At 32.7% G+C, this 26,592-nt stretch overlaps 1 protein-coding gene across 1 annotated transcript; it reads left to right on the top strand.

The window, feature by feature from the left end:
- The first annotated feature begins 825 nt into the window (after positions 1-825).
- LOC126817438 (uncharacterized) lies at positions 826-26,258 on the top strand. The gene is made up of 38 exons (XM_050544413.2): positions 826-959; positions 2,024-2,189; positions 2,331-2,402; positions 4,773-4,807; positions 5,950-6,040; positions 6,531-6,719; positions 7,175-7,377; positions 7,683-7,748; positions 8,374-8,496; positions 8,920-9,636; positions 10,186-10,318; positions 10,606-10,800; positions 11,529-11,694; positions 11,799-11,866; positions 12,547-12,647; positions 12,940-13,086; positions 13,450-13,539; positions 13,887-13,993; positions 14,205-14,283; positions 14,495-14,641; positions 14,865-15,029; positions 15,158-15,256; positions 15,575-15,669; positions 16,355-16,502; positions 16,736-16,853; positions 17,217-17,309; positions 17,509-17,611; positions 18,259-18,487; positions 18,906-19,072; positions 19,573-19,675; positions 19,939-20,121; positions 21,056-21,223; positions 21,429-21,555; positions 22,576-22,724; positions 23,166-23,342; positions 23,591-23,694; positions 23,909-24,108; positions 24,370-26,258. The coding sequence occupies exons 2-38, from the start codon at positions 2,024-2,026 to the stop codon at positions 24,597-24,599; spliced, it is 5,553 nt and encodes a 1,850-aa protein (XP_050400370.2). The 5' UTR covers positions 826-959; the 3' UTR covers positions 24,600-26,258.
- The last annotated feature ends 334 nt before the right edge of the window (positions 26,259-26,592 follow it).

Consider the following 26,592-nt stretch of genomic DNA (forward strand, 5'->3'; position numbering starts at 1 on the left):
TCACATCACCCTGACCTCAGATTACATAAACAAATGATCAATGTGTCCCCTGTTTTTTTTTTCTAGGCCACCCAATATGGTTGTGGACCCTCTAGAGGTCACAATTTTCATCCGATTTTGATGAAACTTGGAATGCATGTTTATATCCCAAAGATCTTGGTTCTTTTCGATATTCGCGCATATCTGATTGTACTTCTTGAATTATGGCCCCTGATTGTACGATAAGTTGTGCTTTTAGCTTGTGGTCCCTCTAGTGGTAACAATTTTTTTTCCGATTTTAAAATCTGTTTAGATATATCAGTTATCACCATTCCACCATAATGAAACTGCCTGACAAAATGACTGCTCTTTGTACGCAAATTGTAATACAAAGGTTATGGACCCTTTAGAGGTCACAATTTTTATCCAATTTTGATGAAACTTAAAACATATCTTTATATTCAAAAAATCTCAGTCCCTTTTGATATTTGCACATTTCAGACCATAACTTTCTGGATTATAGCCCCAGATTGTACAAAAAATCGTTTGTTTTTTATAGCTTGTTCTCTATACATCTCTTGCAAAATGTGGACGTTTCCTGCCTGGCAGCCGGTGGTTTTTTGTTTGATTCAAATTTGAGTGAGCTAAATCTGTTTTTATACACCTATTGAAAGGATATGTTGAAAAGATTACACATACCAACATGCAGGACATATTGTCTATCCTGCAGACTTTACTTCCTTTTCAAATTATTTGTTTCGATGTCGGAGATCACTTATATAAATATGAACACACAGATATATGTTTGATTTATGTTTCAAATTAATTTCTTCTTTGTGCAGCCATTAGCTCGATCAGTGGTGTATTTTTATCTACAACAAAAAAAGATTTATCATGAAGAGGTAGATGCCTGTCAGATAGCTGTTAGTCTAAGAACTGGTCTGAAAGCCTCATATATCATTCATTCCCCTGGTATAAAGGTAATCATAATGTTATACATCTTTATAATACAATGAACACCGTTGACCATTCGCGATATTTTGATGTCATAATGTAATACACAATGTTTCTAGTATATCAGTAGCTGTGGTGGCTCAGTGAGTAAGACCTTAGCCCGCTAACCTGAAGGTCCTGTGCGATTCCGGTGTTGGCCAAGAAAGGTCTTCTCGATTTTCCAGCATGGTTCCCCCTTGTCAGTGGTCAGGGCTCACGCTGCTGTCGTACGGCAATGTCGCAATTTGCGATAAAGATATGCAAGTGGCAATTAAAATTTGATTTGGGCAATAATTTTGGCGATGACATTTTGAGAATTGGCTGAAAAAATTTTGAAAATTCTTATCGTATTTATCCCGTCCTCATTAGCCCGGTTGGAACAAAAAAGTAGGACGTTAAACCCCATTGCATTTGGAGCCACAGTGGCTAAGTGCAGGCTCTCTAGCCTGGATGTCGCGGGTTGGCTCCCAGTGTTGGCTGAGAAAGTTCATCAAGATTTTCTGCAGTGGTTTCCCCTTGTCAGTGGTGCAGGACGGAGGGCCTGACAAGGACAGCTGTCTAGTCGTTCGGATGGTATGAAAAACCAAGGTTCTGTGTAAACATGGCAGTCCTTAGCGCCACTGTCCAGGCAAAATTTCCCTGATAGCACAGTGTATTCATTAACCCAGTCGCAGCAGAACAGTAGGACGTTAAACCCCATTTCATTTCAGTTCCATTGCATTTGCCTTTCTAGTATATTAAATATGGGTGTCTGTAGCAAGAAAACTAAAAGTGAAAGACTGTTTCTATCATAGAAATTTTTGTTCTTTATAAATTGTATCTTCCAACCCAAGTTTGCAAATCCAATTCCAGCTGCTGCATGTTGGCTTCACGGATTTCAGATCTTTCCTTAGGACTAACGTGAAAGGTTCTAAGAGTCTTCTATGCAAAATTAACCAGTTTTTTCACTGAAATAATCCGAGATTTTTCATTTAACCACTAATGGGCAATAAAGCCCACTTGAGCTCTTGTTTTATTATAAAATTATATTAAACCATGTATATAATTCTAGATGACCTGGCAGTATACAGATGCAGTAAATTTTAAAACTGGTATGAAAGTTGAAGTAAAAAATGAATCCGGTGAAATGGTAGCAGCAACTATAGATACTGTTAATAATGGTATGCTGAAAATATTACCTGATAATATGATGTCTAACAACGATATGGATCTACTAGGTAAAAAATACCATCGATTTGTTACCTTTTTATGTTTAAAAGCTTATAGCATGAGTAAATGTTTCATGATTTTAATAAAGTTATTTGTGCAATATAATATTTTGAAGAATTGTGTCAGTTCTTTCTTGTTATTTATTCCAGTTATGCCCGAAAGTATGTCTATTGGTCGTGTAAGAAGAGAGATTGGTCCACGAATAAATCCAAATAACGATGGTAAGTGAAAAGATCCATGATTGCATAAAAAATTTACATAAAAAATTCAACTTAGGACATGCTATTATTTTTGGCCTCATATTGTGAAAGGTATTATGTAAAAGACATGCTTAAACTTTCCTGAACACCTTATCACTAGGCTCCAGGGCTGCCGACAACCAGTATCGCAGCGCAATTTGCGATACATATTTTGTCCGTTGCTAACCAAAAATTAAAATCTGACGTTTTTGATTCGCAGTTACTGTGAATCATTAATGTGCCTGTCATTTTGGATATTGTCACAAGAATAATCCACATTTTGAAGACTAGAAGGCTTACTCAACACTTTCAACGTGTATAAAATGTTGAATAAAATTTTATAAACAAAACTGAATTCTCCGTGTGACATTTTCTTCTCGAACTACCCAGACACAATACTATATAACACAGGGACATAACTCTATGAATAGGGACTATTAAACCGGAAATAGGGAATCAAGTAGTCGCACTCACGTTGCGAGACATCAAGTAATTATATCATATTCATTTTGAAATAAGTAACTCCAGTGTATCGCACGTATTGTAAATAAAATATAAAAAAATAAATACATGTTAACGTATTGTAAAATGATAAACCAAAGTAAAAATTCCCGTAAAATATTATTGTTTATATCGCGTGTGTCTAGTTAATCGAGGTGCGCCCGATTGAACAAAAATAGTAATACACGATAAAAAGCAGACGAGATCGTTTTCTAACGAAGATTTCTAACGTAACAAAAAAATAACAATTAAAATGAGTGCGGCTTCGGAAGTCACTGTCAAGAATTGGCTTCAGACATAAGACCTAACTAAATGTCTACATCACATTTTAAACTGTCACAAGTACTTGTGGCAGTGCTAAAAAAATCTAAGAATAGTCAGAATGGAATCTAATCATATTTGTTATGAATTAAAGTAATATCTAGGTATTTACATTGAAACTGAAAAACTGCTAATCAATTTTTAAATTTGCTAATCAAATTTGGCAAAATTGGACTTTTTGATTAGCAGTGCTGCTAATCAACTGTGAAAAATTACCGACAGCCCTGCTAGGCTCATCTGTAAAAGGATAGATGTCCTGTCTCAGGCTCAAATAAGGTATAACCTTGAATTTTGGGTTACTTTTGACAGTTGTTACAGTATATTTGACATTTTGAATAGACTATGATGTTCTGTGTTCAGCTAGTACAACTCTGTCTATTATCTTTAATTAGATTGTAAACTGTAACCAAAGTGTTATAAACATTACTTACCTTCTTGAATAAGGCTAATCTGTATTTGCCAATAGACATAGATTCCACACAATAACAACTTTATGAAAGTTCATATTTGGTGACCCTATTTCACTAAATTATCCCTTCCTGTTTACTTTCTAATTAGACAGTGTTTTGAGGTCAATTTTTGTCCCCCGCTTATTGAAGAAAGCAGGGGACTATTAAAATGGTCAGTCCGTCTGTCTGACTGTCACGCTTTTTAGAACACAATAACTCTCTTTCTAATGGAGCTAGGTGTTTATTAGTTGAATGCTTTAATGGAGTTCGAAGATGAGCATTTTCTGCTTAGGGTAAGCAGAGATAAGCTATTTGATTGGTTGATGCTTTGTTGCACGATAACTTTAGTTTTAATTATTAGTAAGTGCAGGGGGACTGCACCACACATAATTTACACAAAACAAATCTACAGACAAGACACAATACGTAGAAATCACAAACAAATGTACATATCAAATTAAGTGAATAGATCCGAGGGCTAGCCATAAAAGTGATGAAACTTGGTGTATAGTTTTATTACATCAATACCTTGACTAAGTTCGATAATGAGCATTTTCTGCTCAGGGTAAGCAGAATGATAGGCACTTTGATTGGTCAAGACTTAAGAACATAACAACTCTGATTTTAATTGAGGTAGAATGTTTAAACTTGATGTAGATGTTTTTTAGGTGACTGAGTTCAATTATTAACATTTCCCACTAAAGCTAAGCATAGCTAAGCAAGCAGTTTCATTGGTTGATGCTTAGGGACAAGATAACTTTGATTCTAACTGAGTTTCAAAACCATGACTGAGTTTGATCGTGAACGTTTTATGCTTAGACTAAGTATCTAGGTATAGATAAACAGTTTGATTGCTCAATAATTTTGAAAAAGATAAATATGCAATTAATCAGTTTGTGTCATCTATTTATTTTTGGATTTTGGCAGGGAACATCAGCCTCACTGTTGGCTTGTTTTATTTTGGTTTTATAATGAGCACGGACAAATTGCTGCTAGTGTACATGTAATCATGTTTTATGCAACAAGGCATTGACTGAGTAATTATCAAATATGAATAATTGTAGCTGTTGTATTTTTACAGACAATGATGTTGCTCCTCCGTGGCTATTTAACCAAGTAAGTAACATCAAATAGTTACAATTGGAAATGTTTAAAAGTGATAAAAGATGAATCTCAATTATTAGTAGTTTTCCCTTTATTATAATATTATCTATATTTTTGTGCTTGGGATCATAAGGTCTGTCTTTGAGGCAAGTGGCATGGTTTTTATTCCCCTTTTGTATGTGGCAAGGAGTAGGGTTGCCTGCCCAGTGGCGGCGCCAGCCGTCGGTGATTGGAGGGGCAAAGCTCTGGGGCAAAGTCCAAGGTTAAGGGGGCAAAGGCACAAGCTTTAACTAGGGGTAGAGGGCCTCCCCCAGAAAATTTTGAAAAACAGGTTGCCGGAAATGCAGCCTGGCAGTATTTCAGGCACTGATCGATGAGGTAAAGTGTAAAACGAATGGACTTGCGAATCACGACGAAGCCCACTCAAGAGCGTCAAAGTAGGGAGTCCTCCCCCAGAAAATTTTGAAATATAGACTGCCAGAAATACTGTCTTACAGTATTCTGTCAGACACCAATCGTCGAGATAAATAGATCTGACCAGATACCATCCGTCGCCTGATCACTAGTTTATCCGACTAGAGAACAAAATGTCAAACGAACGGACTTGCGAACCTCAACGAATTCCCCTTGTGAGCGCCAAAGTAGCGAGTCCATTGGGGACCTCGCCAAGAAAATTTTGAAAAATAGACTGTCGGAAATGCTCTACAACATGCAAGTTTATGACTGAGTGGGGATGTGGGATTTATTCACCGTAGAAGGTATTGATTACCGAAACGTATCACAAATCCTTTTTTTTATTTTCTAAAATTATTGGGGGGGGGGGGCAAACAGAGGGCAGACCAGATCTTGCCCCCCCCCTGGCGCCGCCACTGTGCCTGCCCAACCTCATGGGTTTTCGCTAGGTCCTCTTGTTTCCTCTGACTGTTAAAGAGCCTTCTCGCAAGCGAGAAATTGAAATAAAATTGAGTGTTGAGTGGACCTTACCCCCCCCCTCTCTCTCTCTCTCTCTCTCTGTATTGAAGGATAAATATATTTGTTAATGAGATAAATACAGTTAAACCAAGTCAAATCAAAATATAATAGAAAGTCTTTAAAGAAACTATAATACCTATCCCATTTTCTCAGAATTAGAATCTTGTTTGATTTGAATTTAGCTACAGCTAGAAGGAAGATTAACAGAATTATTGAAAGGAAGAAAAGCTCAAGATTTGGTCCAAAAATGTACAAACTTCTTACATCCATCAGGTTGGCATTTATATTTGTTAATTTTTGTGTTCACATTTTATATATAGATATATCGTAGAGTCACCTTCATCTGTTATCCGTCCACAATTTCTTGAGAACACTCTACTGATCAGAATTCAATTTGCAGGTTTTTCATGGTATTGTAAGGAAGACCCCTATCAAAATGTTTTGGTTGCAAATCAACATAGCTAAGTGCGTAAAAGGGCTAACCAGTAGTTCCTTGGGATCTTTCATATGGTGCAGGAAAGAAGGCCTGGCCAGGTACATCATCTAGGCATGTAGATGGGACAAAAAACTGAGGTCATATGTACACATTGATTTTAAAGAACCTTTGGCAGTTGGAACTTGAAGGATAATAGGATGAAATTTCCCTCATAGCACACTGGATGGTGTATGCACATTTTATTAGCCTAGTTGGTGCTGAATATTACCTCATTCCATTTCATTTATTAAGGCAATTCTTTTCTCTTAAAATGATCTTATTTTCCAGTACTCCATGCTCAAATGACATGTTTAGAGCCTGAGATAGAAGATGTAATATTTCGACAAGGTGGTATAGATTTTTCTGGAACTGCTCTTCTGTTGTTTCCACAAAATCTTAAAGAAAAAGATATATTTTATCCTTCTAATTTACTACTCACCCAACAATTAAAATGTCAGCCATTGTGTTATCAAAGAGGTTAGTTGTTTTAGATAACATGCTTAGATTATTCCATATTATTCCATATCTGTCGTACAGATGATATAAAATATATTTTTATGACACATAAACATTCAATTTTGTTCACGATCTAATTTGAATTGATTAAAATTAATAGAAATCTCCAATGATTGACTAATGCTCATTATGTTTCTGCTTGTATTTCTCCTTTAATAATTTTTCAAAATATGTTATCATGAAGTCTGTAGGCTATCTGAATACAGAAAAAATTGATCCATTTTTAAAAGAACTATCCCTAGCATATTTTGGTCAGTAATACCTTTTAATTTATATGAAAGACTGATAGATATGATCATAATAGTATACAGGGACTATGCAATTATTTATTTTAATAAATTGTTACCTGAAGATTTTTTAATTAGTAACTGTATTTGTATATTTTTCTGATAAATAAGATATTTTACCCATTTCAGGTGATATGAACAGTGTGATGACATTTCGACATGTTCAAGCTATGAGTAAAACTATTACACCATATAGAACAGTTCATATAATGAACACAGAAGGTTTTATCTATGAAAGTAGTGCAGGAGGAATTGATTCTTTCTTTAGTTCTAATTTCTATGAAACTATGATACTCTGGGCATGGCATTTAATAGCCATGCAAAGACAAGAGGTAAGTAAATATGATTTGCTGTGTCATACTTTTGCTATAGTTTCAGACTATGAATTAAATTATTGTATTTAAACTTTCGTGTAATTTATCTGTCTACAGTGGAGTAACTGGCCACCCTGACCAAATCTTTATTCCTTTTCCCAAGACCTTATTTCAAAAACCATATCATTGTGGCATAAGATGGTACCAGTACATTTTTTTTATGCCCTTGCGTTAATGTACATGTAGTTTAATATTGTTCTGCAATCATATCTATATAAAGTATTTACAGCTGATTAAGTTTATTCCTGTTCCTTTATTTACAGCCTGTTGAACTAGAGTTATCTGCAGTTTTAAAGAAGATAGAACTATCATCTTTATCAAAAAGAAAGGTTAATTGAATTGGCCTTTAATGTAAACAATTAAATATAATTCTTATATTTTAGTATGATTGACGATTGTGTATATCGTTATCATCCATAATGTAATTGGTAGATTGGTTTATTTGATTTATAATGAACCTTGTTGTGAATAATCATCTAGTCATGAAAATAGATAGTATTGTGCAATTTTGTCTGACGGATTGACTCGATATTTAAAACATTTTGTCGCCTGTTCAATTCAGTTAACCTAAGCATTCATGATAGCTTTTATAGGTGGCTTGGATTGGATTACTTGGTGGCTTTGTGTTTTGTAGCGGGTTCTTTGGGATACTTAGATATTGTTCAAGGCATTGGGTTAGGAGCCATGGTGGTTCAGTAAGTAGGGCACCAGCTCACTAACCGGTTTCATCCTATTTTGATTCCTATTGATCAAGGACAGAAAGCCTGGCAAGGAACAGTGTAAACATTGGATTTCGATGATCAGTAGACAGAAACTCCACTGACCATGCAAAATTTCATTCATAGCACACAGCATAGCTGATGCCGGTCTTCATTAACCTGGTGAAAGTATGTTAAACATTTTTTGATTTTCCTGTTACCTTTATATGTTATCAATGATTTTTTTAATTTTCAGTTGACAAATGCTATTTATAGATTGATTCAACGAATGTCCTATCACCTTTACTTTGGTCTTGGACCAACGTTTGATCCAGTTACATTTAATAAAGATAATTCTGATCTTAATTCCTCTGCAAAGGTAATATAAAGAATTATATTTTATGCTTACTTTCATTGAAAATTTTTGTCCAGTATTTTTTAATTATTATAGTTTTTAAATGCTATAAATGTGTATATATCAAGGACATAATACATAATACATATTAAAATGTATATGTATGCATAAGCAATGATGTAGATTTCAAAAATGAGATCATTGATTTCATATATATGTGAAAGCAAAAGAAAAAGCACATGGCCTTGTTTGATTTTTCTAGTGTACTCTAATTATGACACTTGTCAAGTTATTAAAATTTCATTGCTTATATCCTCAGAATATTTGTTATTTCTTACATGAAAGACATAGATTAGAATCACAAACCTTAAAAGAATTAAATATGATAAAAACATATTTTGTTTGTTCTCTTTAAAATTCGAGTTTAAATTGGAATTTATTTTTCAGGAATTAGAATCAATGCTTCTTGACGAGTTTGATAAATCTGGGTTAAAAAAGGTTGAGATCATGTTTAGTGAAGATCAAGTGTATATGTGTGAAACTCACGCAGCTTGTTGGCAAATTAACAACAACTTGACAGAAATTCCCTTAAACTTATTCACCAATAATACAATGTATATTAAATCACTGCATTTACAAACAAATCAAATCGAGTCTGTCCCTGATGAACTCTTTACTAATTTACCATGTATAATGGACCTTGATATATCCAGTAACAAGCTTACACAAATTCCAGATAGTATTGCCAATTGTACTAAACTTTTAACATTGGTAATATATAACAACAACTTAACGACATTGCCCAACACACTAGCTTCTTGTAAATGTCTGGAGAGACTGGACATAAGCAAAAATTTAATGAAGGAATTTCCACCAGTTATTACAAAATTGAGCAAACTGACCCGTTTGTATGCTCAGAATATGCAGCTGACTGATTTACCAGAAGATATTGGTAATCTTACTAAACTAGATAAACTAGGATTAAATGGTAATTGTTTCACCTCACTACCCAAAAGTTTCAGCAATTTAAAGAATTTGACCGAGTTATTTATGAATGGAGTACCATGGTATAAAGCTAAAACAAATGCTATCATATCTAAAGAACATTTTGAAGAACATTTACATACAGCTGGGTTGCAGTCATGGTTAAACCATCATGATCAGGTAAGGTTCTTAATAACACAGGGGGGTTGGATGGGCGAATGGTTAGCATGTGCGTGCTGTATCATAAGGTCTGTCATTGAGTCCACTGCCATTGTTTCGATGGTTGTACGAGACCTGGAGTAGGGTAGCCTGTCCAACCTTGTGGGTTTTCTCCAGGTTCTCTGGTTTCCTGCCACTGCTAAAGACCCCTACGCACAAGCGAATTATTGAAATATAATTGAACCATGTGTTGGTTCTGAAATGACCTAGTTTGTGTCGAGTGGATCTTAACCAGGGTTCTTAATCCATTTTAAAACGAACCGGCCAAAGGCCAGAATTGTGTTATTGGAAGTCTTTATGGATCAATAAGCTCCCATTCCCTTTAAATTAACCAGATTCCCATCAAAATAGTTCTTGAAAATTGCTTACTTAGAATCATATTTTGAATAGGTCAACATTTATGATTACCACAAACAAATAGGTCACTGCTGCTAGATAATTTGCATATTTACGGTAATTAACGTACTGGCTTCAAGTTCATGTCTCTATAATTACAATTTCTATTTACAGGATAAGATGTCTATATTTAAATATTTTGATGAAGATACCAATGGTACATTAGATCAGAAAGAATTAGGAAAACTTAATGCAACCATGTTTAATGTATTTCCTAGGCTTGGTTATAAAGGGACTGAACCACCAGGTTAGTGAAATTTATTCAAATTCTTTGCATTAGTGAAGGCAGTAAAATTAAATTATTGAAGGTTGATAAGATAAAAACATTAATTTCTCTATCCATGTAGCATGCAGAGTCTACTACTGCCGTTTTTAATCAAGTTGGGCTAGTCTATTACTGGATAAAATTGATCAGTCGTCCCACTGTTGATATTGCTTTGAATCATTCCCTTTACTTGTAGAATGTAATTGATATTGACTAGGTTTCAAACTTTAACCTCCTTCAATTAATGTTGCCTTTTTATTTTGTTACAGATGATGACATGCCAAGTGGATTTCCAACAGAACTGTTAGATCTTCCTAAACTATCATATTTAGGATTACAATTTCAAGGATTTATTTCTATACCAGAACAAATAGAGAACTTAATTAGCCTGACAACACTTAATGTTAGTCATAATCCTAATCTATTATCTATACCAGCTCAGTTAGGAAACTTACCTTTAAAACGTAAGTTCTTATAGATATCATATAATCCATGTAATTTGATAAATATCTGTTTAAGGACATTTTGCCGGTTTCATGAATCGTATGTAATGTTACAAGCTCGCTCGTAAGTTTGATAGAGTGTATTTAAGTCTTATTTGTCCTGTTTGGAAACGAACACTGGCTGTAATGTATGTATATTATCTGAAAAATACTTGAAACTAATTCTTCCTTGTTATGTAGTTGGCTGAGAAATAAACTCAATATTGTAGTCCACATGCTATTACAAACCTTTATACTTTGTTGTAGAGGTTAATTATATTGTATTTGGGGGCTGCAGTGGCTCAATGAGTAAGGTACTGGCTCACTAACCAGGAGGTCCAGGTTTCAATCCTAGTGTTTGCAGAGAAAGTCCCCTGGGGTTTTCAAGCATGGTTTCCCCTTGTCAGTGGTGCATGAAAGTCGTCTTGACAAGGACAGGGACAAATCGTTATTCAGATGGGACAAAAAATCGATGTCCTGTGTACACATTGGTGTGCATGTAAAAGAACCTGTGACAGTTGGAATTTGAAATAAGAGTAGGCTGTTACGCCACTGTCTGGTCAAAATTTCCCTCATAGCACTCTGTATGGCATATGCCAGTCTTTATTATCCCAGTTGGTACAAAAACCCCATTTCCATTTCATTTTATTTGTACATGTATTATAAATAAGCTATGTTAAATAATGTTAATCATTTGAAACCATTTCTAGGACTTGAAATGGATGGATGTCCCTCGTTGAAAACTCCGCCCAAAGAAATCCGAGCCAAGGGATTTGCTACCACATTTGCATATTTACGGCGTCTGTTGAGTGGATCTACAGAATGTATGAGAACTAAGTTAATGTTAGTAGGTCTAGGTGGAGCAGGAAAAACCAGGTAAAATATTACATGTAGTTATAGATGATATTTATCTTTCTTCATAATCTTTTAGTTCGATCACTGACTACCGGTATATTCATTACTGTTTTCATATTTTGCAGTCTTGTAAAAGCTTTGTTAAGTGATGATGGTAGAACTAAACTGACGGTTGGTGAAGATATTACAGATGGTAAATAAACACTTAATTTGGTATTTTCATCTTTCTGTTACACTCTTTGAAATACAAAAACTTTATTTCTAGCCTAAGTTAGAACATCAATGCCATATATTCATTTTTAATTAGTCTTCTGCAGTCTGATTAGTAGATACTTCGGAGAGCAATAATTTTACTTTTAGTCAACAAATTTTGATAAAACTTGCAATATACCTTCACTATCACAGTGTATCACCTAAGTAAGAACATCAATGCCATTCATGTATATTAAATTGGCCCACTGCAGTCTGATTTGTTGATTGTTTAAAGAACAATAACTTTTTTTCTGGTGAAAGGAATTTTTTAAAACTTTAAATATACCTTGATTATCACCATCACTAAGTATGATCATCAACCCTATCTATTTATATTTAATTAACCTACTGCCATCTGATTTGATCCTTTGAAACGTAATAATGCAATCAAATAAACTTAAACTATACATACCATTAGCCATGCACATTTTATTGGTGTATTAGAATTCATTTTGTCAATTCTATCGGTAGTTAACTTTACTGACAGCTTATATGCTTTTATTTTGACACAGACATTGTGTTAAGTGAATAAAATTGTCTATTTTGAACTGTATTTTATCAGACCAGATACATGTATCTAATTTCATTGTTATTATGAAATGTACATTAACCGTATTACAGGAATTGATATCTGTCCATGGAAGGTAAAGACAGAGGAAGGGGAGCTAACGTTTAGTGTTTGGGATTTTGCTGGGCAGACAGTCTACTATAATACTCATCAGGTAGGTCTGAATTAACAACTAATAAATATTGTTATTCCATTAGAAATTTAAGACAAATTAGACAAATTTCTTTGAAAATACCGGAATCCAAGACCTAAATGTGAAATAAAACGTTTGTTACCCATATTCTAACTGCACAAACACCATGAAGGGAATCTTTATTTTTGTGGAATGGTTGACATTAAACTGCTACAGAAATGTACAGAAATACACAAGGTTAATCTGATTTAAACCAAGGATTTATTCTGTAACATTTATCCTCTAATGGTATTCGTATATCCTTATTTTTCAGTTTTTTCTATCTGATAGAGCTGTGTATTTATTATTGTGGAATATCAGATTAGGTCATGAACATGCTGGTTTAGATTTCTGGTTAAGTTCTATATCTGTTCATGCACCCAAAGCTCCAATATTTATTGTTGGTACTCATGCTGATCAGGTAAGAGGGTAGATTATAAATGATATATTATTAGTCATGGGTATTTCTGAATCCAAAAAAAATACCTTGAAGCTTAATGCTCCTGTAGGCCAATAAACATATTTTTGTTTTTCCTTATTTAGATTTAGAACAAATAGAAGCTGACAATTTGTCATTGAATATTTTAAAATAAAAACCTTAGGTTGGATACTATCAGGACCTCAATGTTCATGTACAGCAATGACGTATCATTAAATGGCAGTTAGATGGTCTGAAAATCTATGTCATTTAAGATTGTATTAATTAGTAAATGAAAATTATAGCCATACAATTAAAAAATGATTATAAATGTACAGTATATTATTGGATTCTATTTATATACAGGTAGCAAAGATTGAGTTACCAACTAAAGCTATGTTAGAACGATATCCACAAATAGCAGGATTTCATTATATATCATCACATACAGGACAGGTATTAATACTTTCTTTTATCAATACGACATAATTGCAATATATATTTTGAACTTTATTTTATTCTATTTAAGACAGATTATTATTACACAATATAAGTCAATAAGTAGAATCCAGTGAAATGATCAATGGTCTAGCAAATTCAAAGTCTCATCATTAGAGAGATGAGCCGATACGGGTGATATGGCTAATTATAAGCCAATATTGATATGCACCAACAACCTATTATCGTAAGATATCAATGTGTTAATCGATGATTGGCCCATCTCTATTTATTATCTTGAACAGTTTGCTTTAAGAACCGGTCATACATGAAGATTATTAATAATATTCTACTTCTGTTTATAGGGTGTAAATGAATTGAAGACAAATTTAGTTGAAGAAACAATAACCCAACAATATATGGGTGAAAAAATACCTGGTGTATGGTTAGGATTGGAAAAATCTTTACAGGAGTAAGTACTATTTAATTTATGAAATCTAATACCTTTTTCATTAAAGTTTTTTTTAAAAATTTGCATCCAACACGATACCTTAAAATCAAATAGTTTTTGAAATAAAGATTTCATATACTGGTAGATGAGAAAATTCTTTTCATGTTGTTATTACATTTCTCTGAAATATATTTGATTTTTATTTTGTTTGAATTTTTTATAATTTCAACAGAATTCAAGAAAAATGTGTAATAGAATACAGCGAACTAGAGAAAAGAGCAAATACATCAGGAATATTTGACAAATCTGAGGTGAACAGTTAAATATTAACAACTATAAGTTTGAAAAATCGCATCTGTAAATGCAACCAGTTCATACTGACTGTGTACACTTTATTTGAATACTTTTGGAAGCGAATGTCAACAGATATTTTTCATATTTTTTACTGAATATAAATAGAAGAAAGGAATTTGTTTTGCATAGGATAATATTTATATGTATTTTATATTGTATTTAATCCAGGTTTCTCAAGCTCTTCAGTTTTTACATGAACTTGGTTCTCTACAGTATTTCCAAAACGAATTTCTTAAAAAACATGTTGTTATAAGTCCGCAATGGATTGTAGATGTAATGGCTTGTGTTGTCTCTGTTAAAGATTCTGCAATTAAGGTATTTATGCATTAATACACTAGTCACCAGTGTTGAGAGTTAGATTTATCAAACAAAACACTGCGAAAATATGTGCTTAGAAATACAATAACAGTTTGAGTGTGTTTCTGAATTTATCTTGGAATTTATTAGTTGTTTGTTGGGATTGTATGGTTTTCCGAAGGTTTTCTTGTATCAAATAAACCTAGAAATGGATCTTTACAAAATTTAATAATTTTTTTAGGATGGCCGTCTTCATCATGATGACATCAGTAAAGTCTGGTCCAAATATCCTGAAAATCTTCATTGGTGGTTATTGAGGTTAACCGAAGAATTTGATCTGACTTTTAGACTTGCTGATGAACCAGTCAACATTGTTCCTTGTCTTCTGCCAGAAAAACAACCAGAGGTAGGCAGAGTTATTTTCAGATCCTTTGAAAGACTTTAAACAACCAACAAAGATCTTACATCATAGTTAGAAATTAGATGTTTGAATGTATATATTTTATTTGTTCAATTTTCATTTTATAATTATAGATAATTTGGCCAGAAATTGATAAGAATTCATCAATGAAGGAGACTAAGATGGTGTATAAGTTTGATTATTTACCAGCTGGTTTATTTAATCGAGGACAGGTACGTCTATATCTTTGAAGGTATAAGACTTTTTTTTACCAAATGTTTTAATTTCTAGATGTTTTGTATCTTATTCTTGATGTTAAACAAATGTGTGTTTGTTTGCAAGTAGATCAAGAGTTTTGGAGTTGAATAAATGGTTGTATTTTTAGAATAGGACAGTACTAATAGTGATGATAGCATTTGACTGGCACTAACATTGAAATTAATCACATTGTCATAAATAACATATGGGTTATTTGTTCATAAATTGAATGCTTTATTCTCACATTTCATGTTACACATTTTAAATGAAAAAAAATGACCTTTTTTTTTTAGGTTCGTCTTCACCAGTTTTCAGATAGTGCCTTAATATGGAAGAGGGGATCCTTTCTTAAGAAAAATGAACATATATGTTTACTTCAGCAAACCAAGTAATTTCAGATTATTTTTGGCTTTTCTAGTTGGTGCATGTTAATCATAGTGAAGTACTTGTGAACAAAATTATCCAGTTAATTATCTGTACATAATTAACTCTTTATTTTTATAAGACTACATTTTAATGTGGTCGTATGTGCTATAACATCTAATTATTGGTTTGTCCACCCATCCATTTGTCCATAATTTCTTGGGGGATTGGATGGCCGAATGGTTAGTACCTGCACGCTGTATCATAAGATCTGTCATTGGGTCAGCTGGCGTGGTTTCGATTACCCGGTTGTAAGTGACAAGGAGTAGAGACGTCTGTCCAACCTTATGTTAGTCCTGAAATGACCTAGTTTGTGTCAAGTTACAAAATTTTATTACAAAGGGGTATAACTATGAAATTTAATGTCACTAATCCCTAAAACTCAATAGGGTTCTTCCTCTCAAATAGCTGATCTTTCCAAGACTTAATCTTCATTCATTTACAAGGCCATTATTTCCTCTTCTTAACACAAACCATTTTTGCCCTTAGTTTTTAACTTATCCTAACCTTTATGGAGTTTGCAGACGACTCTGCTGCTGATCTGCATATCAGTTGCAATTCACAAAGCTTTGTTTGATTTTTTTGTTTGTAATTTTAATTTGACAAAAATTATATGATTATGTTTTCTGTCTACTATAAATTTTTCTCAGAGAATCAAAATTAGTTGTGAGAGCTCAGGGTGCCAGGCCTGATAATGTCTTATTTTTGGTACATGAAGTGTTTGAAGGATTGATAGCTGAATCATTTCATGGTGTAACTTATGATTTCTTCATACCTTGTCCAGATTGTCAAAAGCAGGTTAGTCTCAAATTTCCAAATTATCCACAAATGGTATATAAATGCCTTTCTCAATACAGCCTCTTCTTCAAATAAATTTTGAAAAAAAAATGTTGGGGGTTGTCTTGAAGTTTTGAGGCACATTCTTTGCCTATAAAGTATAGAACCTGTGAACAAAGCAAACAGACTGAATATAGCTGAAATATTTACAGTAAAAACTTGTTTGTGAATATATCAAATAAATTGCTTTTTAGATGTTAAAAGATCCACACATGTTTGCTGCTTCTACCATAAGACGAGCCAGTGAACTTAAAGCACCATTTCTACAGTGCCTTAAATATTTTCATACCATATCAATCATTGATCTACAATGTATGTTTATTTTATATTTGTTGCAATATTTATTTTATATGTGTTACAATATTTATTTTATATGTGTTACAATATTTATTTTATATGTGTTACAATATTTATTTTATATTTGATTTGTTAAAATATTTATTTTATATTTGATTTGTTACAATATTTATTTTATATTTGTTACAATATTTATCTAATGAACCGAGCAAGAAAAATGGAATGTAAGGTTTATCCCGACATTGCTTAGCTGTATGTATAAAACTGACTATTAGAGACAGGAAGGCAGTTTTCTTAGATGTTCATTTTAAGCAGTTGCCCCCCAAAATATATATACATATATGATTTCTTTGTAATTGACATCTCATTTAATTACAGCTTATATGCCTCCTGATTCAAATCTGGACTATGATTTACATCTGGTTCAGGCTGTTCGAGGATTAAAAGAACTTAAAAAAGAATTAGCCACAGGTATGTTTATTAGTGTAGGTTATTGTATCATTTGATGGGTCACTTCTCATACTTTGAATCAACCTGAATCTAATTCAAACCCAGAATTGATTGTGGTGCACTATACCATACATATAATTCAACATTAGCAATGGGAAAGAGAGGGTGTCGTACAGTTTTGTCTCTTCTGCAATTCTGTATTATTTCTTTCTTCTTTCAGATATATTTATGTCATATTGTGCTCAAGATGTTAAGAAGATTGCCGGTGATTGTGTATCAACTAAAACTATTGTTACAGATATATGTAAAGCTGGATATAAATGGTAAAGATATAATTTGTTACTTACTGATTCATATTAGGAACAGACAAAAAACCAGTGCTCCATTCATGTCTGCAAATGACAGTTCCCCAAAAAATTGTTTTATACTTGTGCATTACCAATAGAAATCTTTTAGTGATCGTAAACCATTTAGATTAAATAAATAAACATGAAGCTACTGAACAGTAAAAATTCTCTATTCTTCAGTCATTGTTTTTTTTAAGGCCTGTCGCTCACCTGAATGTCGACTGAGGGAAGTTTTTTTTCCCTCCCCTCAAAATTGAAAATTGCTCTCCTTTACAAAGTCATTGGGGGTTTATTATCATTTATGAAACCAGAATTGACCCCATTACATGCAGTTGTTGATCTTCAGAATCATTTCCCATACACACAACTAATCACTGTCCTTAATATCCGATCACTCTCCTTAATTTCTAAATCACTTTTCTTATCGAAACTGGGAGAGCTTTTTTAGGGGGGCGATTTTTTCAATTTGTTGATTGAGGGAGCTTTTTTCGACTCTCCTCTGAAATACAAACAACAACGACTGATTCTTCTCAGTAAAATTGCCTGAATAATAAAAGTTATCATTCCCTCTGACCCTCTTTGAGGTTAAGTGCACAGTATAAAAATATAATATTTATTTATAGTTGGTATAAAGAAGATGGTTCGGCATATACATCTGATGAAATGGCTCGAGCTTTAATTGATTCATCTGTATTTGTTGCTCTTATATCAAATGATTATGTGAAAGATGAGACTTGCTGTAATCTGTTCAAATATGCTCGATTGACTCTACACAAGCCTATAATCATTATAGCTATAGGTGATGGACTAGAATGGAAACAGAGCAGATTAGGAATTTTATTGGTAGATGAGGTAAGATAAGTAGGGGTTATATTTGGCAGAATAAATGCCTGTGTTTGCTCAAAAATATCAGAGACAATTTGCATTTGAACAAGCACACACTTTAAATGTCCTGCATGCATCCTGTTACATCTGGGTGGACTTTAATATACATTGGGTCATTTAAAGCTTTTGGTTGAGCAATGTTGAGTACAGTTAGTATAGAGTTAGTGTGAACTCTCAGGTGAGTTATTCAACAAATATACCATATGCTGTGCATTTACACACAGATCTTTAACACACAGATCTTTAACACACAGATCTTTAACACTTCTTTACAACTGAGTTACTCATATGTTTACTTTTGGCTTTACCAAGACCTACTTTTTGAACTGGTCAACAGTAAAAAAGTATATAAATTATAAACCCATGCATGTATTGAAAATTGCAGGTTTTTGTGGACATGAGGAAAATGGAGAGATATAAACACAAATTGCCAGAACTGTTGAAAACTATCAACAATCGTATAAATAGAACAGTACAAACAATAACATCTACACCATGTTTTGTTAGCTATTGTTGGCAGAACTCACAGGAAGCCATTAATAAAGGTTCAAGGTTAGATTTCTTCTACATGAAATAAAAGTTAGAGTTGCCAGGCAATGAAACATGCCACCTTTGTAAAGCAGCAATGAAAAGTTGTGAGAATTGTAGTGTTTTTTGGTGAAATGGCAAAGCATACTGTCAGCTGTATAAAACACACAGGTCACAATTCTATGGAATACAATTACTGCTTATTACTTTTGTGGTGGTGGTGGGGGAGGGGCAGGGCGAATTATTAAAGTGTGCACACTGGTCTGGCATTGAGTCATGGTTTCGATTCCCCACTTTTACATGACAAGGAGAAGTGTCGCATATCCAACTTCGTGGGTTTTATTGAATAAAATTGAACGAGATATTAGTCCCAAAATGACCTAGTTTGTGTTATGTGTTGTTAAAACCCATTTCTCTCTCGCTCTCTCTCTTATTACTGAGTGAAGTTTCGACTAGGCTTCTGTAGTCTTCTTGGATCATTTTTGCTTGTTTAATACAATTATGACTGGTTTTGCTAATTTTAGGGTTATTCAAGGTGCAATTGGAGCTGCTGATCCACGAGATATTAAAGTTTATCTGGAGAAAAATAATATTAAATGTTGGATTGATGTCGAGAGAGCTGGAAATGTAAATTATTTTATTTTTACACTATATGAATTATACATCAACATGTTATTTAACATTTGTTCTTCTCACTAACAATTTTAACAATATTACAAGTAAACAGCTTTTAGGATTTACATTTACCCATTAGTAAAACTTAATTTGAGTAAATATGCATTTAATATCTTCTTGATTTAAAGTATAATTCTTTGTTATTGTAATTTGGCTGTGCTTGTTTATTGTTATTTTTTGTTTTTGTGTAATCCTATTGTATTTTATTTATATAGAATGGTCTATTTGACGATATTGCTGAGGGTTTGATTAATGCTGATGTAATGGTAGCCTGTGTATCTGATGAATATTCTAAATCATCTAATTGTCAATTTGAGTTTCGATATGCTGTTAATACATTAAAACTACCCATAGTATTAGCTATAGTAGGTACTGGTAACAAATGGAGGGCATCAGAGGTAAACATTTTATAATATGTTTAATTATATGCCATTATCACATAGTAACTGTTTGGCAGCATGATAGGGTCCATTGAAGGGGGTGGTCTAGTGGTTTAATGTGTGCACGTGAAATCACAAGGTCTGTCATTGACTCAAGTGGTGTGGTTTCAGTTCCCCGCTTGAACGTGACAAGGAGTTGGAAGGTTGCCTGTCCAACCTCATGGTATCCTCCCACTGCTCAAGACCCCTACGCACCAGCGAATTATTTAAATTAAATTGAATTTGTTAGTCCAAAAATGACCAAGTTTGTGTTGACTTTAAAACCCATTTCTCTCTATATATAAATTGAAGGAGAAGGGTCCTCTAATTTGAAGATTTTATGAAATATTTGTCATGGACAATGCTCAATGCATCAGAAATTACAAAAAATGATTTCCAGTATCTCTTAATGATTCAAACTTTATGGTCATTAGAATCTCTTAGCCTTCAACATTCGAAGGGTGACGGCACTACACACAAAACTTAAAAATTGAACCTGCAGAAAAGACAAACTACACAGACATTGCAAGCAACAAAAAACAAATATCAAATCAAGTGAAGGGATCAAGGGCGCAACCATAAGCATCCACTGTGCTGTACAGTAAGAGGTTCTACTGACGATAACTCGCCAAACCATTACAATTACTGACATTTTTTCCATAATCTTGATGTTAACTTCAGCATACATAAACATAAATATGAATTGGGATGCCCTGGAAAGTAATAACTATTCACTGCTCACAATTTGATTTGCATTGCCTATTGATTTTTTTTTTATTCAATCAAATCTACTAGAAATGGTTGAAAGTCTCCAGCTTGTAACATCTTTGTTGTGGATTGTCATTACTACAAATCACCCTACCCTCATCTTTTGGAATGGTAGCTTTTTATTTAAATATGTACTTTCTAACAGATAGGTATTTTATCATTGGATTGCCCCATGATTAGTTTTCAAGAGAAAAGTGAAACAGCTTTACCTAAACTATTAGAACAAGTTAAGAATTATTTACCTGAGAAAGAAGAGAAGAAAAAAACAGACAATAAACAACCAGAAAATAAAGAAAAAGATTTATCATTTCAGGTAAATCTTTGTTTACAGACTTCACTTGTTTTATTTTCTGGAATTTGTTTGTACAGACAAATCTGTAAAATTTTGTAATGGATTGTGAATTTAACTCAATTGTAAAATTTCTAAAAAGTTCCAATTGTTCAGGTGACTTGAAGAAATGAAAGACACCTTTGAAGGAAACCAAATTGAACACTGTTTCTGTATTTGTTCTTTATAGGAACTGTTTGAATTAGCTCAGAGAAAGTTTTTACGTCAGATAATGCAGTATGCTGAAAAACAGGACATATTACCTTATCCTCGATTATTTGTAACAGATTTTATCAAACAAAAGCATGAAACAGAAGGTACGTTTTAAGTTGATTATGTGAATCCTGTGATGTCACAATGGTGTTTTAGCTTCATAATATCACTGAAAACCCTAGTGATATTACTTCAGATATTTTTTGCAAAGAAATATGTGACAGGTCGTTGTATCTTTTTCCTTATCCCACAATCAGTAACGGAAAACCTGTAACGATAGAGGTGATACAGCACTGTGCTGGTCCTGGCGAGACCTATTTTGTACTCAGGTCCCCGACGACTATATAAAGGGAACATCCGACACAATCTCACTTAAGCCTGATGAGTTCGAACTAAACGAAACTAGTCGCCTTATGAGAGAAATCTGGAACGGCTACTCGCCACTCACAGATTTCTAATTTTATTTTGTGAATACAATCACCAGCAAAATGCTAGATTGATCTAGTTCCTGTTTCATGTTTGAATCCTAATATGATTGCAGGTCATTTGCATAGGTATCAAACAGCAGTATACAATTTGTTAACAAATTTAGATCTTCAAAAGTTTATTAGACATACCTGTATGTAGTACGAAAAAAAAAAACCCAAGTAAACAACTGCTTTATTTATGGGCACAATATACCAGACTAAAAGATAAATATAAACTTACAGAAACATACTGGTTCAAATCGATCTAATGTAACATAAGTTATGGCCATCTAAAGTTCACATTGTTTTTTTTTTCTTTTAATCCTGTAAATCACTACTTATAAACAATATTTAACCTTATTTTTTGTTAAATTTAATAAGGCAAATAATTATTGGCCTTCTAGTGCATTTCAGCTTATAAATATGGTTGTTAAACCACAGGAGTCTGACCTTCTATCCGTATATATATGCATACACCATGTCCAACCAGACAATATATAATAAAAAAGATATATTGTCTGGTTGGACATGGTGTAATCATATATATACGGATAGAAGGTCAGATTTCTGTGGTTAAACAGACAGAGGTAGAAAGAGTACCTGTATTAATATGTGTATAGAAAGCGTGATGTGATCATTTGTCTGTTATATTTGTAGATGGCGAAGAAACAGTAGAAAAAGATAAACCAAAAGTCAAAGAAACTCAGGGTTTAAAGAAGAGACAGAGTGGTGTTACTGTAATAGAAGATGATACAGACTTTCATAGACAGAAATATTCTGTTAATATTCTATGTGAAAGTGATGAGGTATTCACGTTTAAAATGGCTAAAACTTTTTGATTAGTTTTGTTGGATGACTGTCTATCTGTAGATAAAGTCAGTGTTGATATATACCTGATTTTTTTATTCAACTAGTGAGCCAAATTTGAAATCAAATTAGTAAACAAACTAACTTTCGCATAATTTTGGGATAGGCCTAAAAATAAAATTGTTGATTTCATTGAATTATATATGTTAATTTGTTTATTGGGATTATTGCCTGTAGATACAGTCAGTGTTTAGATATAATAGATTTTGTCTTTCACTTTCGATATAGTTAGACAAAATTTAAGCTCAAGCTAGTCGACTTCTGATTAATATTTCGAAACAGAAATTTATACTGATTACTGCTTGACCAATAACTAAAATTTAAAATGCATTCTCTGCTATGGTTTGACATCTTAATTATATTTTATTATATATTTTCAGGGTTGGCATAGTTGTTGTAACCCACTACCTTTACCAGATGACTTTGGCACTACAAGTTTAGAGAAGTTTTCACCGTATATTGCTCGTATTACAGCTATATCTAAATATAATAAACATATGTTATTAAACTGTTTAGAAACTGAGGAAGGACAAAAATTCTTGAAATGGTTGGAAGAGGTACAGTAAATATTCTGTTTGTTGAAAGCTACTGCAAAATATTAATACATGCGATAATTCACTTATTATGAAATAGCAGAAGAGATATTCGTTAACATATTTCAATAGCAAAAAATCTATCAATACATTCTGATCATACAGGTGAACTTCAGATAATATCAATCTGATTATGTCTTCCAATTAGCAAACATGCTCAAAATTTGGGCAAAGTTTGTATTTTTCTTTTATATTAAATGTTCATGTTTCAGAGTCCCCAGATTGCTGCAGTATCTGATTTTGAACAGATTTACTATGAGTTAAGACAAGAAGTTATGCAGGCAGATGTTGACAGAAAAATGGGAAGTTTGTCAAGGTCAGTAAAATTTTCTCTGGAATAAATTTAGATTTAAATACTTGAGCTTTATTTATCAAGTTTCTTGTTAGTGTAATGACAAAGTGTAAGGTTGTTTGTTATTTGCAGAACATTAGAACTTTGAGGGCTAATGTTCTTAGTATAGAAGTATTAAATGATGTTAATTTTTAAAATAAGTTAGATAGTTAAAGTCAATTTCTTTTTTTATGTACAGATGTCATTTACCTAATGGTAAAACTATATGGTTATGTGAAGAACATCAGAAGACGATGAGAGTTACAGTTCTTAGTAACGAAGTATTAACTAGTGTTAATATGGTAAATGAAGGATTAGTGACCGACTATATGTTAAATGCTTTACGAGATCTGGACGTTTCAAATATTTCAGCTAAATTCAAAGAAAGAAAGAGAATAGGTAAAACTTAATTTTTTTTTAGTGATAGAATGCTATGCCACAATGATAGATCTGAATATTTTCATTTATCCCACTTTTGTGGTTTACCTTTCTACCTGGTTTGGTTCAGTAGCTCTACTTAGGTTCCCCCCTCTGCTTATCGAAGACTTAGAGGATTAGCTCCTTTAAAATTAATGCCTCAGTAACTTAGCCCATCAACTGAGGGCTTTCCGATTTTCTCTCAACTTCCTCTTTCTTTCACATTTTTTATGTAAAATCTAGCTTCAGGTAAAAAGGTAACTGATGAAAATAAAGATCAAACTGTCATTAAAGAACCAGAAAAGGCAGAGAAATCAGCTTCTACATCTAAAACTGCTTTAAATAAACCTAAAGCAGTATCTTCTACTGGAGACAATAAAACAGAAGGACCCACTGCTAGTAATCAGGAAGTACAAAACACATCGAAGAGGCCATTGACACGACAAGCCAGTAAAGCTTGTTCTCTCATGTGATCTACGTCACATACAATGGTAGTGAACTTGCAGATTAAATATTGTTAAATATTTGTTTATTTTGTTATTTAAATATTAAATTGTATACCGGTAAATGTTAAAATACATATTTGGAGAAGCTAAACCTCTTTGATTTAGATAAAAAAAATATAAAGTATTGAATTGGGTTGATCTGTTGTATTATTTCGATTAGTGCTGGGACAAGCTCTGTATAATTAAATTTCTGTTTCGAAATTTTAAGCAAAAGTCGACTTCTTTAATGATTATAGTCAAATTTTTGGCTTACTGTGTTCACAATGGAACAGAAAATCGGTAATATCTCAACACAGGCTTTATCTATATTATAGATGTAAGATTTTTGATGATGACAGATTGTAATGCACGAATAACAAATCAACATTTAAAATCCAATGAAATTGACAATTTTATTTTTGTTATAAATTGAAGGGGCCTACTAGCTATTTTAATATGTTGCTACTTTTAAATAGTTATTTATTAATGGTTTACCTCATTATTAGTTACATAAATTAGCTGTGACAAGAAGTTATTTATAATGTTATGTGTATAATAGAACTATTTTATAACCTTGAATGTAGATCATTCATTATCTTGACAATCTATTGTAAAATATAATTAGAAAATACTATGTTGATGTAAATTGCATATGAGGATCTCATTCTATTATAGTATAATTTTGGATATTTATTTTTACATGATTTGTCTTATTTATGAATACTGGTATATATATGTATTATTTAATTAATTTATTTATACAATTATCTTTATATTTCCATCCCAAAGTAGTGGATTTTTAAAAAATTACTTCAACATTCTGTACTCAATACATCCGTCCATGTTTTTTCTTTATTTTTGACTTTAAACTATTTACATCTTTATATTTTACATCTTTACACTGATTTTTATATGAAATATTTAATTTACACTAATATGCTAATCAGTTAGTATAACCAACAGAATAATTCATCATTTTGATATACATATAAAACAATATAGTTTCATACTATTTTGTTATTGTTTTGGTCATTTGATATACATATAAAACAATATAGTTTCATACTATTTTGTTATTGTTTTGGTCACTGTGGGGTTGGATGACTGAATGGTTAGCGTGTATGTGCTGTATCATAAAGTCTGTCATTGAGTCAACTGGCGTGGTTTGGATTCCCCGGTTGTACGTTACAAGGAGTAGGGTCGCCTGTCCAAACTCGTGGGTTTTCTCCGGGTCCTCCAGTTTCCTCCCACTGCTAAAGACCCCTACGTGCAAGCGAATTATTGAAATAAAATTAAACCATATGTTAGTCCCGAAATGACCTAGTTTGTGTTGAGTGGACGTTAAACTCCATTTCTCTCTCAAAATTCACTTGGATATATTATTTGATCTTACATTTGTGGAACCACTGACGCAAACTACGCAGTGATTGATAAAAAAATTGTATTGACAGAGAAACATGACATTTGTCTGTAAATTAATAATATTAATATGGTAGTATATCGTACTGTAAGGAAGTATCAGTGTATAAAACAATGTGGAGTTGCCAGTTGTTTGTCTTTTATCATTATAACCTTTATATTACTATATTATTATATCACTTTTTGATATATTTATACCTTTAAATAAAGCTTTTGCATACTGCATCACATGCTCTATGATTTCTTTACTTGTTATTGACCCATAATTTGTTCATCAGAGCTTAAATAACTTTGACAAATATTGACATGTGACCATGTTATGGTGATGTTGACAATAGTTATCCATTAAATGAAAAAAAATAATATTCAGCCTAAATGTATTTTTGATGATCTGTATTTTTGTACACATGTGAGGTTATATTTGAGTTAATTTGAAAAAGGGTGGTATAACCCGAAATGTAATGATGAATAAACTACCTCTCTATTAAGTTATTATTGACATAGGTTTAGATTTATTTATGTTTACATGCACATGTATAGACAGTTTTAGACCAACTAATAA

The sequence above is a fragment of the Patella vulgata genome, chromosome 4 (genome assembly GCF_932274485.2).
Source record: "Patella vulgata chromosome 4, xgPatVulg1.2, whole genome shotgun sequence".
Classification (NCBI taxonomy): Eukaryota; Metazoa; Mollusca; class Gastropoda; family Patellidae; genus Patella; species Patella vulgata.